Genomic DNA, 16,471 nt, shown 5'->3' on the forward strand with positions numbered 1-16,471 from the left:
TAATGATTTTTAAATGCGTAGATAAAGCCAATGGAACCTTTAACAGCTTAGCTACTGCGTAGATGACCGGCAAGACCGTAGTGGGTTGAAGGTGGCAGAGTGGAAAACATGATGACGCAGTTTAGCACAACGTATCTTGAAAAATCAGAATCTTTATTTTTTTTACGCATATCAAATCATCCTTTTTCAGACAAGATGTTCCCTAATTATCTTTGAATACAGTAAGTTGCATTTTGAAGTACGACTTCGTTTTACGCAAGTAAGCGGCAGCAGCATACACAAAATGCATCTTGCCGGCAGGAGAGCTTATGCGGAAAAGAGGGAAAGATCATAGAACTTTAGAGGAAGAAGGTTGGGAGTGGGAAAGTTTCAGTTCAGAGTTTTGGTTTACAATTAATTTGATTGGAGAAGAGGCATCTGCATTAAAACTTTACGTAAGATAGAAAAATCTGGAACCTCTGAGAAGAGATGAATTTAGGGGCAGATCACCAAATTTAGTATGTTAATTTTGAGGTCGCCATTTTTTTTTTTTTTTTTTTAAACAGCTATCATTTTTGTTATATCTTACATATCCTCCCTTTCAAAAGAAGGCTGGGTGAGCAGGGTGGAAGAAAAAGCATTAGAGCAGCAAAATGTTAAAAATACAATTTTGAAAATACAAAACATATTAACAAACTTACTTAACTTTTAAACAAAAATTTATTGTCATAAAAGTTTGACCGATACTTCGACATTTCAGTGGAAGTCATAAAATTTTGAATTCAATAATTAATTTTAGCACTGTATTCTTTTAAAACAAGTGCATATTTTAGAGTCCTGAAATAAGAATGTCCAATGAAATTTTGTGAAGTTCTTGATAGTTCCACACGGTAAATGTTCAAATTCTTTCACAAAGTAAATGTTCAAATAAAAGTCTTTCCAATTTTTGTTGATAAAAATATTTCTATTATAATACAAATTAAGATGCCACCTTTAATGTTATTTGTTAGAATTTCCATAATTTTTTTTATGGAAGGCATTTTAAAATATACAAATTTTGTAACACATCAGTCATAAACACAAAAAATTTCAAAATTTTCACTATTATTACGACATTTAAAATTTACTTATTCTTTACAAAACTTGAAGTCTCTGGTGTTTACTCTTCACCAGTGGCCAAAAGATTTGCAATTAGCAGTTACTGTAGAAAAGACCTCCGTTCCTTCGATAAAAGCAACCGGCCTTTTTCGAACTGCTGTCATTCCATTATAAAAATTAAAAAAACACTCTATTTTATGACAAAATAAAAATGTAGGTTAAAAAGTGTATTTTTCATAAGGCGAGAGAGAGCCTTCAACGTTTATCTTGAAAACATTATAGAAATACCTGCAATTCAAAATTTCAAACAATAATTTCATTCTTAAAATACACTAAAAATTCAAAAATATAAATTCAATAAAACTTAAACAATTCTTAAAATACACTAAAATTTCCAAAATATAAATTCAATGAAACTTAAACAATAGGACAAAAATATTATTCGTATTAGAAACCTTCCCTAACGAAACTACATTTTAAATAAATCATAATATTTTTGAATTATTAACTTTGATCTTAAAATGATTTAAGCAAAATATTAAAATCATAACACAATGCAATTACTTATAAATGCAAAATTACTTATAATGCAAAGCAAAGCGCAATTTACTCCATTTGGAACTTCATACCACTTCAATATCACATTAATAACTTTTGATTATATTTCATTCTTTGAATAAGAGCTTTGAAAAACGCAAAATGTGCACAAAACACTATTTTACTCATGAGGTTGCTGACCTTCAAAGCACTTTGGATGTTTTTCTTTTTACGCAATGATCGGAAATGCATTACGAATATTCGAAGCGAGCGAGAACCAGTAACCATATTTCACTACGTTGGCAACACTGACCTTGATTCGAAATACTTTTCTTTTCGATTTTCAACTTATAGATAGATACTCGATGGTTTTCAAAGCACTTTTTGAATATGCCGTTAAATCACACACCGGAAACGAATTTGATGATTCACTAAGTTTCTAAGAAACGAATTTGATGACCACTCATGAAGTTTGAAGCAGCAGAGTTAGATATCTTTTGGGGAAAACTTGAACCAAGTTAATCCTGTCTTGACTTTTTATAAATATTTTAAAATGCGTAGATGAAGACAGTGGAACTTTTAACAGCTTAGATACTGCGTAGATGACCAAGAAGACCGTAGTGGGTTGAAAGTGGCAGAGTAGAAAGCATGATGACGTAATTTAGCACAACGTATCTTCAAAAATCACAATCTTTATTTTTTTACGCGTATCAAAACATCCTTTTTCAGACAAGATGTTTCCTAATTATATTTGAATACAGTAAGTTGCATTTTGAAGACGACGTTGTTTTAAGCAAGCAAGCGGCAGCAGCATACATAAAAAGCTTCTTGCCGGCAGGAGCGCTTATGCGGAAAAGAGGAAAAGATCATAGAACTTCAGAGGAAGAAGGTTGGGAGTGGGAAAGTTTCAGTTCAGAGTTTTGGTTTATAATTAATTTGATTGGAGAAGAGGCATCTGCATTAAAACGTTACGTAAGATAGAAAAATCTGGAACCTGTGAGAAGAGATGAATTTAGGGGCAGATCACGAAATTTAAAATGTTAATTTTGAGGTTTCCAATTATTTTTTTGAAACAGCTATCATATTTTGTTATATTTTTTATGTAACGAGATCCATCATCTTAAGTGCATTCTTGTCCAAACTTCAGTCATTTATTCAAACTTAAATATAAATATTTTTCTTAAAATAAGTATGTTTGAGTAATAGTGCGTTTACCTACTAGATTAAAATTTCTTAACCTTTTCTAAGTGTTGGTCCCTTTCAATTTGAACTGGTTTTATAAAACTATGTTTGGATTTGGGGTATTATTAGGTAATTATATTAATTTTTATCTATTTTTTTCGTTGAATTAAAGTACACGAAAGAAAGCTATGCAAAAATTGTTATTCAAATTAAATATCATGCCAAAAATACTATAATGAACCCCTAATCAAAAGAAAATGGAAAACAATAATGAAATCAAAAATCTAAACAAACCTAAAAAGCTTATCAAAAATCTAAAAAGAGAAGGAAATTATGTAATTATTAACAAAATAATTATTCAGACACATAACTGAACAAAGAAATTCAAATTCTAGAAAATAAGAATGGGTAGAAAGAAAATTGTCTTTTAATTTTTTTTAAACTAGCCTCTACTGAGTAACCTTATAAATAAACCTTACAACGAAGGTTCAAAATTATTCTGTAATCCGGAAAAGCTTTGAGTAGAACTCCAGAATTTTACATAACAATGTGTTTAAGTAGTTTTTTTTAATTTGAGGTGTTGCTTAATGTGGATTAAATCATCTTGCCGCGAAATGTCTAATTTGGTTATTGCGCTTTCAGAAATTTCAGCAATAAAGGTACCTACAGGTTTAGGAGATTTTGAAACCTTATAATCGTATCTTCCTTGAAATGTTTTAAGTAATCAGTATACAACAGTAGTATATCGCCAACAAAATATCAATATGCATGATTAAGTCGTTGTTGTTCGATCACAAATGCCTAATTCTTATTAAAAATGTCAAAATTTAGTACTGCTACGAATTTTGTACATACATGAATGATTTTAGTGCAATTCTATGTGAAATTGTTGTATTTTTCTGTATAATGCAATATGAAAATCTAGAGAGACGATACTATGCCGGAAAAATAAGAATATAGGAGATTGTTTACATAACATTGAGTAAATGGCTAACTCACTAATTCACCGAGATATCGCCAAACTGGCAACGGTATTAGCAACTAATTTTTGTCACCAAATTTGTTGAGAAATCGCTAAACGTCAAAAAACTTGGCGATCATTTGAGTCCGGTCCCTGTATCACCGTAATAGGTATTGAATAACTGTAATTGATTGTATATACAGCGGTAACCGTATCCGGCCCTCATATGCCTTCCAGTAATTTCGAGAAGTACAAGAAATATATCGGCAGCCGGGTGAAAACTATCTAAGACAAGAGAGTATCTGCTTGTAGTTGCAGTTGCGAGTTGTTAGTTCGGCGTCTATTCGGATTACTGAAATATCTCCGGGTTAGCTTCGCTCTTTAGATGCGTTTCGCACTGCTCTGTGTTAACGTTTTTATTAGTTAAGTTTAACTACTGATTGTAGTATTATGTGATACTGTGAACACCTGTACGAGTATTTCTGCGGAAATTCCAGAATTCTGAAGTATTTTTGATAAAATAAATTTTATCAACCTATCACCGGACCTGCGTGCATTCATTCTATAAGGAGCCCGTAAGCACGCAACAGTATTTTATCAGTATGGCAATAATATACTAACATGCATTTATGTTTGTTGCAAATTAGAGATGGAGCTGCAGATCGTTTGGGATACCAGTTTAAAATCCTTTCTTTCTGAATTCATTCCAAATATTTGCCAACATTATGTAACAAGTCTTCTGTTTTTAATCAAATCGACTATTAATGTTAAGGAATGAAGTATATAATCTTCGATTTTCAAAAATAAAATTTTATAGATATATTATTATTATGTTATATACATTATATTTTATAGATATTTTATATTATCACCTAGTCATCCTAAATCATTAGCTGTAATCTCATTTATTACATTTTTCTTTATTTGATAACAGTCTGTATTTAATATTTTAATTCTTACGATACAAATCATTAACTTTCCGAAGATATGATTTAATATTATATTGTTGTAAGGAAGAAAAATAAATGTGATTCTGTACAAAACAATACGAAACTTTACTCAGAAAAATGTCATGTGATTGTAAATACATATTTACATTAACTCTAAAAACATATTACGAAAACTCAACTATTACCTCCACCTTTAGAATTTTCAGTTATTTCAGAAAGTAGCAAACGAAATGGTGTGCAACAGAGAAATGTAGAAGGAGCTGCATTTTAAAAGGGAAGAGATAATCTCGTTATGTCTGAAAGCATAGGCATAACGATTCTCCCACAGGGAACCACTTTGAGAGGCTAGAAATGAGCTGAGCAAGGAAAATGAAAAGGAAGAGTGAAACGAACGAGCGGATTATGACCTTTATATCAATCACACCAACTGTTACGAAGTAATCTAGATTTTAAATAATCTAGTAAAAATATTTAAAATGAAATTAAATCTGAATAAGTTGACATATATTTTATTTATTCAAATTTCGATGTTCATTTGTCTCAACAAGTGGAAAGAATAATTATTTCGGCAATCCCAGCATTTATGCTGAAATTTTGTGTCACTTCTTATATCTTTTTAAACGATTTCCATATATTTTTAGAATTTTACGTAATAGTTAAATTTACAGGGTATTAATTCATTTAAAACAATAAATAAGAAATGGCAGTCTAAAATCTTTACAAAGCAAGTTTGAAATTCTAATAATATGGGAGAACATTTTATGCATTTTAAAAAGTCTCCATATATTTCAGTTATTTTTTGAGAAATTAACTTCATGTAATGACTGAATAAGTAAATACTTACGCTTTTCACTTTCTGCTCGTAATTACAAGAATTCGTTTGTCGGCATTTAGCAAACTTTATTTCATTGTCTTCGTAATCCCTTTTATGACGACTTGTTCCTTCTTTTGTGACACTAAAGCACCTACATTCTGATGAATGAGAGTCTTGTAACATTTCATCGAGATGGCTTTCTTCAGCTGCTAATAAAATACGCTTTAATTGCAGTAGCTCTTCTTGAACATTTTGGAAGTGTTGGCAAAAATCTTCAAAACTTGCATAAATATTTTCAACGTAAGAGCCACCACTTTGTTTTGAAAAATAATTTTGTTGAAAGTGAGTATTTTTTGAATAAACTTGACTGTGTAAAAGGCAGCTCTTTGTTTTCATGTATATTTTCTGCAAACATGCTTTTAAAGCTTTATTTTCGTCGAGACAACAGTTATAATTTTTTTCACTGAAATGTATTAATTCAATTACAGCTGACAAAAGGCTTTCTCGAAAATCTAAATGCTCATGACAAAACTTACAATCATCGCATTTTAAAACATGAAGGCCGTTTGTTACTTCGAGTATCAAATCTATGTTGGAGCTTGACTTTGACAGTTTCTTTTTTAATTTATGCTTACTACTTTTTAGCCGTGTGACATCATTACTGAGACTCTGCATAAGAGACGTTTTTCGTTCTATACTTTCTTCCGCTTGCTTGATTTTGCTCCATAATAAGCTATTACAAGTTTTATGACTCTCCAGAGCCGAATCCACCACTTCGCTTTCATTATCTTGGCCGCTTGAAGACGATGAATCGCAAGTTGAGGCGCCGTCTTCGATTAGAGATTTCACTTCATCTACCTGTAAAAGCGTGAAAATTATTTTACGCTTAAATTCACATCAGCATGAAATAAGAATAACAAAAGTTTTCATAAAATACATAAAAATCTTATATGCATTAAAATCTTAAATGCAAAATCTTATGCATAATTTTACTTTTTGCATATAATTAAACTCCCGTTCAGTTTCTAGCTACTAATTTCATTAATACTCACATTATGTTTATTTCTAAGGTAATAACTTAATATTAAGTTTAATTTCATTTACTTGTTTATTTATTTATTTTTAATTTTCCTCAGACCATGATGTCTTCAGTGAATAACGCTTCTTTAGTTAGAAAAGGCCTGAAAGTTTCGACAGATTACAGTTTTGTTGAAGTATGAAACTTAATGATAAAATGAAGCAAAATCCCTGTAAAGACATATATGAAGAACATCATTTGCGTTATTTAAGGTTACCATTTTAAGGCACTTGAATGTTGAAATTATTAAAAATAAAAATATTTTAGTCTTATAGAAAAAAAAAATTAAGGTTCAAAATCTGTCTCAAAATTATTTCACAGTTAGGAAATTCAAGTAACTGGTTTCTCAAAAAAAAATCCTGTGCATCTATCTGAACTACTTAAACTGTAGTTTGCTGGTAAAAGTTAGTTTAGATACCCTACCTCACGAATTGAAGAAAGAAATCTATACCGTTTAATTTTAATTTTTCGTAGGCAATGTATTCTACTTTATTTCAGCTTAAATTTCGATGATACCCAGATGGATAGGTAATATTTTGAAGCATAATATAACCACTTATAATAAATTTTTAAATTTAACATTAGACCCGGTTCTGCCTGCAATTCCCATGCATGTGGTTTCCTGTACTTACGGGCAGAATAAAGAATTCTTTATTCCAAAACCGATTGTAATATGGATGCAAAATGGATTTTTCGTGACTTTTGTATGTACGTATCTCGCATAACTAAAACAAAGTAGCATATATATGTAATGAAATCTAATACACAGCTCAGTGGAATTGGAAGATCGCTCGTTGTAATAACTTGGTGTGTTAGATGGATGCATAAACCAAAAAATCGGCAGATCTGGCCGCTGAGTTGAACACATAATTTTATTTTTGTAATAGTATAACCCTTTATACTCATAAACAGATTCACAGGCATTATTCATGAATAGAAAATACATGATATTCTAATTATGCGAGACTCAGAAGCTAGCTCCAGATCTACACATGATTCATCTGCCGCATGTTTGTATATTACAGACCAAATGCCCCATTCTTAATAGAAAGAATACGGATATTATGCTGTCATATAAGCTGCATACATTTCCTTCGAGCTGTCATAAATTCCGTGAGATTTAATAGCTTAAAGTCGTGGAGTGAAGACAGTGGGCCGCTCTGACGGGTTTATTCCATGTAAGGATTGGTAACTGACTATTGGGATTTGTTTAGGTTGCGTTTGTTTAGAATGCATATTAATTACTGCATATAAAACTAAAATATATTTATTATAAATCTATGAGAAACTGTTAATGACACCGAAAATAACGGCGTTGATAACATTGAAAATTAATATTGCAGTTATAAAAACACAATTAATTATATGTAAAGTTATTGTCCTCATTGTGCGAAAAACCTTGCTAGAAGCAAGAGTCTATCGGTTCGAGAGTTTAAGTGCGTCCTGATTTGTTGCTCTACGTGAAACAAACTATAGACTAAATTGCGATATCAGAGGAGCAATATAATGGTTGGCTAGTCGGCCTTCGAGAGGTCTTGATGATTGCTTAAATCTGTGCAATTCATTAAACTCTCTTGATACTGCTCGTGCTTGTAATGTCAAGTGGAGGTGTTCCTGAGCAAGTTATTTCTCTTGCAATCTCAGTGCATGTCGTCTTGCACTTCGTAGCAGCTTGAAGACTGCGACTTGTTGGGGTACGGCACACATGAATTTCTTATCTTTTGTATGTGGTTCGTCGCCTACTGCCTCTCCAATACCATCGTGATAACAACAAAACAGACTAAAAGGAGAAATAACAAAACAGACGGAAAGGAGAACTAAACAAAGATTGTTTATTTCTTTGCCTTCTCGCATTTTGTGATGAGTATAAATTAACGCGGCCAAACAGCTGTTCGATTGAAGGCCACAAATCTGTTTTCCCTTCTCCCTCCCTTTTTTTCGGAAACAACGCTCCTTTCGAAAATGACTGAGCCTTAGATTCATGAAATTGTGAGAGATCAGATTTATAGAGTAGCCTTGAAAACACCTTCCAGTTGAAAATCAAATATCGCTTTATGTCTAAGACACTATGAAACCTAATTTGATCTAGTTTAGATTACCAGCAATAAACATTTTCGCATATTGTAGCAAATATAGACATATGAACATTAAAATATATCTCATATAATCTTAACAAACTCCTGAAAATGACAAATATCTAACTTTAAAAAACAGACTAATCGCGGATTTCAAGATTCCATAGTTTAGCAAATCCGTAATTTTTTATCGGATTTATAATTATGTGATAAGAAACCGAGTTTCCTTTCGAAAGAAATAAAAGAATTGTCATCAAACAAAATAAGCGATGCCTTGCTAAAAACCTTGTGGATACAAAGACTTCCTTCGGCTTCTGAAACAGGTTTAACTCCTCAATGCCAAAGAGCCCTGACGAGTTAAACCTGTTCCTAAAATTTCGTAAGGCACAAATGACTCCAACTAACTATTTGAGCAGCATCAAGTACTGAGCAAAATGCAGAGTTACTTCCGTCACTAAGTTTAATGAGCAAACAGAGAATCTCACTAAGCAAGTTGAACGCTTATCTCAAAAATAGTACAGTCAAAATCCAAGACACCTCGATAACCGCAATCGTTCATAAAGTAGAAAACGTAATTCGCACACAAATCTTGAAAACTCTTACCATCAAAAGTTTAAAACTAATGCTCGTTAGTGTATTTCTCTATACTCGTTTCAGCCGAAAACTAAAGTCGGCTGCTATTGCGAAATAAATCATGGATAATGGAATAGTAATAAACACTTCCAACAGATTACATGTATACGATAAACATAAAAACATGAAATTTTGGTTGTTGATTTATGGCCCGCTGTTGTTCAACGCTTTGGTGTTTTTAAGCAGAGGCTTGCTCGTGGCGACTTCTATGGGTAGAAGTGTAATGCGAAAGACTCGCATTGGCTTTGCAGAACAGAATTTAAGTCCGCTTTATGAGAGTGAAATACTTTCCCTCTTTACAAAAGAGCTCTTGGGTGGACAATTCAAGTAGTTTAACTCTCAGGTTTTCGAGGATTGGCTTCGCGGACGCCGCTTGCCCCCATCATCTGTTACGCTAATAACGAGGTACTACCTGTTGTCGTAATTTGTTTCTTAAGTCCACTGTGCTGACGTGATTCATCATTGCATTGTAGGCCTGGTGATCACCTTTGTACGTTAGACATGGCTAATTGGGCACGTTCAACGCTTGTGGAGCTAGGCGCCATTCGTGGCGCGATTTTCGTACTTAGTCAGTTTTCTCACAGGTGGGCGGGAGGAGGAGGGTGTTCTTGTCACGTTCGAAAGGACATCACTGGAGTGGATATATAACAAACACATACATTACGTGAATCATTTATGTATACAATAACTAAATTTATTGTATATCATAATAACATTAACGACTGAACAAAAAATACATAAATTGTTACCTCTCTTTGAATTGATTCCCAAACTTTATGCTGTGAAAGAATTTCGTTTTCTAGTAACTTAAGCCTTGTGCTGATCAAGTTACAGAATGAGTCGACGCATTTAGGATCTCTTTCTTGAAATTCAAGATCTAAATCAAAGTTTTAAAAGCACTTAGTATATATACAACAGTTTCATATCATAAGAAAAGTGTTAACGAAGATGTCACTTATACACCTATAGGAAAAATTTCAGCAAATATTGATTGATTTTTTTTTCTAAAATAAATTATTTTTTGATTTAATTTATAAAAGCTAATTTCTGAATTTTTTTTAAATAAATTAATTTTTGCTTTAATTTATAAAAGCTAATTTCTGATCGAAAATTCGGAAAACTACAATCTAAAAATATAATATTCTTAATTTTTAATTGAAAACATTAATTTTTAAAAGCTAAAATATAATTTAACAATTAAGGTAATGTAATTAAGCTCATAAAATTTTACTTTAAAGTAAATTCACAGGAAGTAATTTATTCAAAAATAATTTTATTTTAAAGTAAATTTATATATATTTATGTATATATATTTTATTTTATTTTATATTTGTACCGTGGAGATGTAAAGGCAGCTTCTTTTGCTTGGATGGAGAGGATTCAATATCAGACATACTGTCATCATTATCTTAGTACAAGTTTCAGTATTTAGAAATTCTTCAGCATGATCGTTTTTGTTTCAGATTCTAGTCTGTAAGTAAAAAAAAAAAAAAAAAATATTAGTAAGTAATGTTGTTTGAAAAAAACACTTTATGTGTCCATGAAGTCATTAAAAAGAGTTATAAATGTATTAAAGAATAAAGAATTTGAAAAATAACAGAAAATGTGCAACAAAAGTCCTTTTTATCATTGAGGAACTTCGGCTTTATTCGATCGACTATAAAGATCGTTAACTTGTCGCAGATTTATTAAAATTGTTAAAAGTATGATATTTTTATGTCTTAAATGATTGCTAAAGTATATTTGGAACACCAGATTATTGGTTTTGAAATTAACACCTGGTTATATTATTTGTGTTTCAAATAGTTAGTACTATTTTTGGTCGAGATATAAAACCATACGGCAAAGATTACTAAATAGTATTAACACCAGTTGCTTTCCAAAAACCTTTTATTCAGTTACAAATACAATATCTGCCTTGACTGAATCAAATTTTTCCGAAGCATTAATAACGCAAGAATTTAATACAGTTTACATGAAGTTGAATATATTTGCCTCCAAAATAAGATAATTTGCTCATGTGTAACGTGAATACGAGCAAACATGCCTTAATTTGCGTCCCCTTGCAATTTGCCTTTCCCTTGGCTCGATAGCCTATACTTTGTCTTAACCTAAATGCTCCGATCCTAAATATGATAAAATAGAATGCCGAATATAGTTTCAGTAAATTTTTGGTGACTTCTAAAGAACCAATTTATATGCAGCGAATCCCGCCATAACATTATTTGGAAGACAGCAAAAACATATTATTATAAAGGGAATTGTTACAGTGGGGTGTAAAAGCAGAGCTTAATCTTTAACAAGATTTTCACGAGCTACAGAATATACTCAGAAGTATCTTAGTAAAAAATATCAGCATTATTTCCTTATCCTGACTCTATATATAACTTTCATTTAAAAAAAGAGAAAAAAAAAGTTTTCCCTTGCAACATATGAAAGTTTATTAATAATTATGTATTAATTATAAATAGTTACGAATTTTTATTTCTATAAATAAATAATATTACACACAAAAGTTTACCCAATAGTGATAACGTACTGAATAAAATAAAGAAAGAAATTAAATACGTTTCCTAATTTTTTCAAAAGGAATGTTACGCACATGGATTGTATAAATCCTAAAAATAGTAAATAATCTTCTTGCACATTAAGCACACAAGAAATAAACCGTTCTACAGGCTCAAAGCTGTACAGCTTCCTTTACAGTCAGCAAAGTTTCTCAAAGTTGGGTCAAAATTTACTTCCTCGTCATCTTCACTCTCCTCTCCTTTCACATCTACTATTTCAGCAAAGGTATCCTCTTCATAGATTTTCGTAAAAAACTGAAAGTCCTTTATCATCTAAATATTGCTCGGTAAAATCGCAAGAGTTTCTTTCAGTTATACCTTCATACTGATATAAAATTATTTCCAATTTCGAAATAAATTCCGTTTCTTCTGACGAATTTCCAAAATAATTTTTTTTTGAGTTCTTTCTTAAAGGTAAACCGACTGTTCTTTAGTAATAAATTATTTTGCTTACCTTTGCTTTTTTTACCTACAGCTTTTACTATTTTAGTTTGCAATGCTACTTTCACATGCACGCTTTATATTAATGTTAAGAGAAACTGGACTTTTTATCTCAGTATTAAATACTGTCATCTCCATTACATGTTTGCTATAGTAACCCTGAAAACAGTTGTTAACATCTATAACTGGAAGGTGAATAACAGAAGTGCAGCTCAGGGCAGAATGGATAATATCTACATTCCTGATCAATAGTAAAATGTCATAAGCTCTTTAATTATCCGCAAGCACAGTAAACTTGTTTTATATGAATACCGTTTACTTTAATTTTTGTAAAAAATTATTAAATATGCCTCCCATCATAAAAGATTTTGGAATCAATTGGCATACTCGGAACATTTTAAAAACATCTTAATGCTTTTTAGTTATTTAAGTCTGTATTGTTTGAAAAATAAAGTACTGTTAGACACTGCTTGAATTTTTTTACCAGTTTTGCATTTTTAACTCCTAAATGCTAGGGCCCAGACGAAAATCAATTTTTAAAAAGCTATCCTATTTCATGAGGGTACCCACCAGCGGCCGAGCGGTAAAGTCGCTGAACACTGGTAGTTCGGTCCGAGGTTCGAATCCCACGAACGGGCTGGCTGCATGGGCGTTTTCGTGGTTTTTCCCATGTGTAACGTGTATACGAGTCAGTTTCCCTTAGAAAGTCCTCCACGAAGGCATCCCTCCTCTTAGGCAGATAGCCCTCGAGGCTTTGCCATAATCACACACACACCTATTTCATGAACTCTATGCTTATTTTCTATAAAAAAATTCAGAATGTTCATGTATCTCACGTTGTGTCTATCATTGACATTATCCATTGTTCTGATTTCTTTACCCTATAAATATCCTAAACTGTGACGAAAGCTCAATAACCATCCCTTTCTGGCTTTAAAATTAATATTTCTCAACAAAGACATAAATTTCCTAATTTGCTCACAAGGTACTCTTTCATTTATAGATAGTTATAATGCCCGTTTCCCACGAAATTACTTTATAGTAAATGGATCAATGTCTTCATAGCATGCAGCTTTTACTATTTTTCTCCATGAAATCAACTTTATAAGAATTTGCAGTTTGTTCGATTACTTTCCTTCCTTTTGCAGAAGCTGCTATCCTGAGAAAATCTATATTGTTTGGTAACTTTCGTTTGCTTGATTTCGACATCTATATCTTTAATAACATTGAGTTTTACTTTTTTTTAAGGCAAACGTGTTTACTTTGTAGTCGAGGTCTTTTTTATCCTAGAAAATTCTCATTTAATACTAGATTACGTGACAATGCATTGTTAAATAATGTATGGTAAACGGTATTTATGAGCAATAAAGTAGCTCCCAACGAAGAAAAACGCCACTCGTTAATGACCTTGGCCAGGGAGAGGAAAGAAGTAAACTTTTCTAACAAAGCTCAAATAGAGATAAAGCAATTTAAGGACATAAAAATGCGGTCTCCACATTACCGAAGTTATACCGTATTAACTTCTTTAATTCTGCCATTTAAAAATCAAGAGGGCGGGATTTTTCGGTCTATACCAGTGGTGCGCAAACTAGGGGTCGCGACCAGAAGATTTTTGGGGGTCGCCAAATTTTTATGAAATGCATTATGCCTGCATGATGCATACCATACAGTGTACATATAAAGAGTGAAGCGCCGTCACTCACTGTTTAATTGCAATTTCTTGCTGTCCGCTCTTTCTTTGACCGTAATGCGTAATATATAATATGTAAGGTGTGATGACGCAAGTTTTTTACTCCGGTAGATAGCGTCCTCTTCGCGGTAATTCACCAGTTTTACTGAAAAGCGCCTATTTGACTAGACGTTAACCGCAGAGAGAGGGAAAAAATTCGCTTCCGTGATCAGCCAATCAGATGGCGAGGCGAGGTACGTGGTGTATCTGATAGTCAGAGGAAGACGTGGAGTGTTCGCATGAAGTTGTAGCATGTTTTTGTTTTTGCAATTGTTTTTGTTTATCCTCGAGTTTTATCATGTGACGTTGTGTAATTATGATTTTTTATATTTTTATCGGGCTTTGCTACTCTTTGTTATCAGGTATGTACTATCATTAGAGAAAGATTTCTGTTAATTTTATTGAATTTCTCGAAAAAGATTGATAAAATTTTATATATTATTTGTTTTAGTTTAAATAATTTAACTCCTATCTTCATAATGGATAAATGGGTAATACGTACACCAGGTACATCTTCAGCTAACAAACGAACAAATACTGATGAGGAGTCGCAAAATACTGAACTAAATGCCCGATCTAAAAAAATAAGAAAATACAATGAGGAATTTATTAAGTATGGTTTTACATTTTGTGTTGTTGATGATGAAGAACGCCCGATATGTGTCAGTTGCAACGAAAAATTAGCAAATGAGAGCATGAAACCAGCTAAATTAAAAAGGCACCTGGAAACTAAACATCAAGAACTTCAAAATAAACATGCCGATTTTTTTCAAAGACGAGCTGAAAATCTGAAAATTCAAAGTGCACATTTAAAGAAATTTACAAGAATACCTCAGAAAGCATTACGAGCTTCTTTAGAAGTTTCTTATCTAATAGGAAAAACAATGAAACCCCATACAATTGGAGAATCCCTTATCCTTCCTGCAGCAACTAAGATGACATCAATTATGCATGGCGATAAATATGGAAATGAACTAAAAACAATACCATTATCAAGAGATACCGTGTCTCGGCGGATTTCCGAAATGTCACGAAATATCGAGTCAGAAGTCATAAAACGCATACAAAATTCATCTGTATTTGCTTTACAACTGGACGAGACTACCGATATTACTAAAATGTCACAATTAATTAAATAATTATTTACGTTAGGTTTATTTTTAATGAAGATATAACAGAAACATTTTTATGTTGCAAAAGTTTGGAAGGAAAAACAACTGGAGAAAAAATATTCGAAGTAATAAATGAATATTTTGAAACAAAGTCCCTTACCTGGGCAAACTGTGTTGCGGTTTGTACTGATGGTGCTGCAGCATTAACAGGTTCGAATAAAGGGCTAAGAGGCTTAATTCAGAAGGTGGCGCCTCATATGGTATTTAATCACTGTATGATTCATCGGCAAGCTCTTGTTGCAAAAGATATGGATGAAGAGTTGCACAACATATTACAAGACGCTGTTAGTTCAATTAACTACATTAAATGCAACAGCCACAACAGCCGTCTCTTTTCAATACTTTGCAATGAGATGGGCTCAATGTATGAGAGATTACTGTTACACACCGAAATCAGATGGCTTTCACGTGAGAAAATACTACCACGGATATTTGATTTGAGAAATGAAGTGTACATGTTTTTAATCGAAAAGAAACATAGATTGGCAAGTTATTATATCAATGAAGTTTGGCTAGGGAAGCTGAGCTATTTAGTTGATATTTTCGAAAAACTTAACGACTTAAATTTGAGCTTGCAGGGTGAGAATTCAACTATCATAACTTCAGCCAGTAAAATTCAAGCTTTTAAGAATAAGCTTAGTCTCTGGCAAAATGAACTGAATAAAAACAACACCAACATGTTCCCTTGCTTTAACGATTTTATCAAGGAAAATAATATAGATATATTTACATTTAAAAACATCATTTCCAATCACATTGAAAAGTTAAAGGAAAATTTTTCAAGAAGATTCGAGGATTTTCCTGAAAACGATCTTGGTTGGATTCGTGATCCATTTTTCTTTGACATATGCAGTTCAACTCTTCAAATTAGCGAGAAAGAGCAATTGATAGATCTAATTAGTGATTATACTCTTCGAAATCAATTTAAGACTCAGCCTTGCCAAACATTTTGGCCATCCGTGGAAAACCAATATCCCGTTTTATGCAAGAATGCCATCAGAGTGTTAATACAATTTGCATCAACGTATTTATGTGAAACTGGATTTAGCAAACTAGTTTCAATAAAAACTAAATACCGCTCGCGTTTAAACCCTGAAGATGATATGCGAATTACAATTAGCAACATACATCCAAACATCGATGAGATAATTAGAAACTTGCAGCCACATACATCTCATTAAAGGGCAATTTACTGATTTTTGTGTTATACAAAAAGTATTTTCTTAAAATTATAAATAAAATTAATATGAGTCAG

The 16,471-nt window shown here is 32.1% G+C and overlaps 1 protein-coding gene across 1 annotated transcript in view; it reads right to left on the reverse strand.

Annotated features, from left to right (window-relative positions):
* Positions 1–16,471, reverse strand: part of LOC118193825 (uncharacterized) — a 207,169-nt gene that overhangs the window by 60,266 nt on the left and 130,432 nt on the right. The window contains exons 2-4 of the mRNA XM_085808992.1: positions 10,644–10,778; positions 10,057–10,184; positions 5,552–6,379 (exon numbers count right to left, since the gene is read on the reverse strand). Of these exons, the coding sequence (XP_085665118.1) occupies positions 5,552–6,379; positions 10,057–10,184; positions 10,644–10,701 (1,014 nt within the window). The 5' untranslated portion in view covers positions 10,702–10,778. The remainder of the gene's footprint in view (positions 1–5,551; positions 6,380–10,056; positions 10,185–10,643; positions 10,779–16,471) is intronic.

Source organism: Stegodyphus dumicola, chromosome X2, assembly GCF_044657685.1.
Source record: "Stegodyphus dumicola isolate Sdum_Otavi_A_Nest chromosome X2, ASM4465768v1".
NCBI lineage: Eukaryota > Metazoa > Arthropoda > Arachnida > Araneae > Eresidae > Stegodyphus > Stegodyphus dumicola.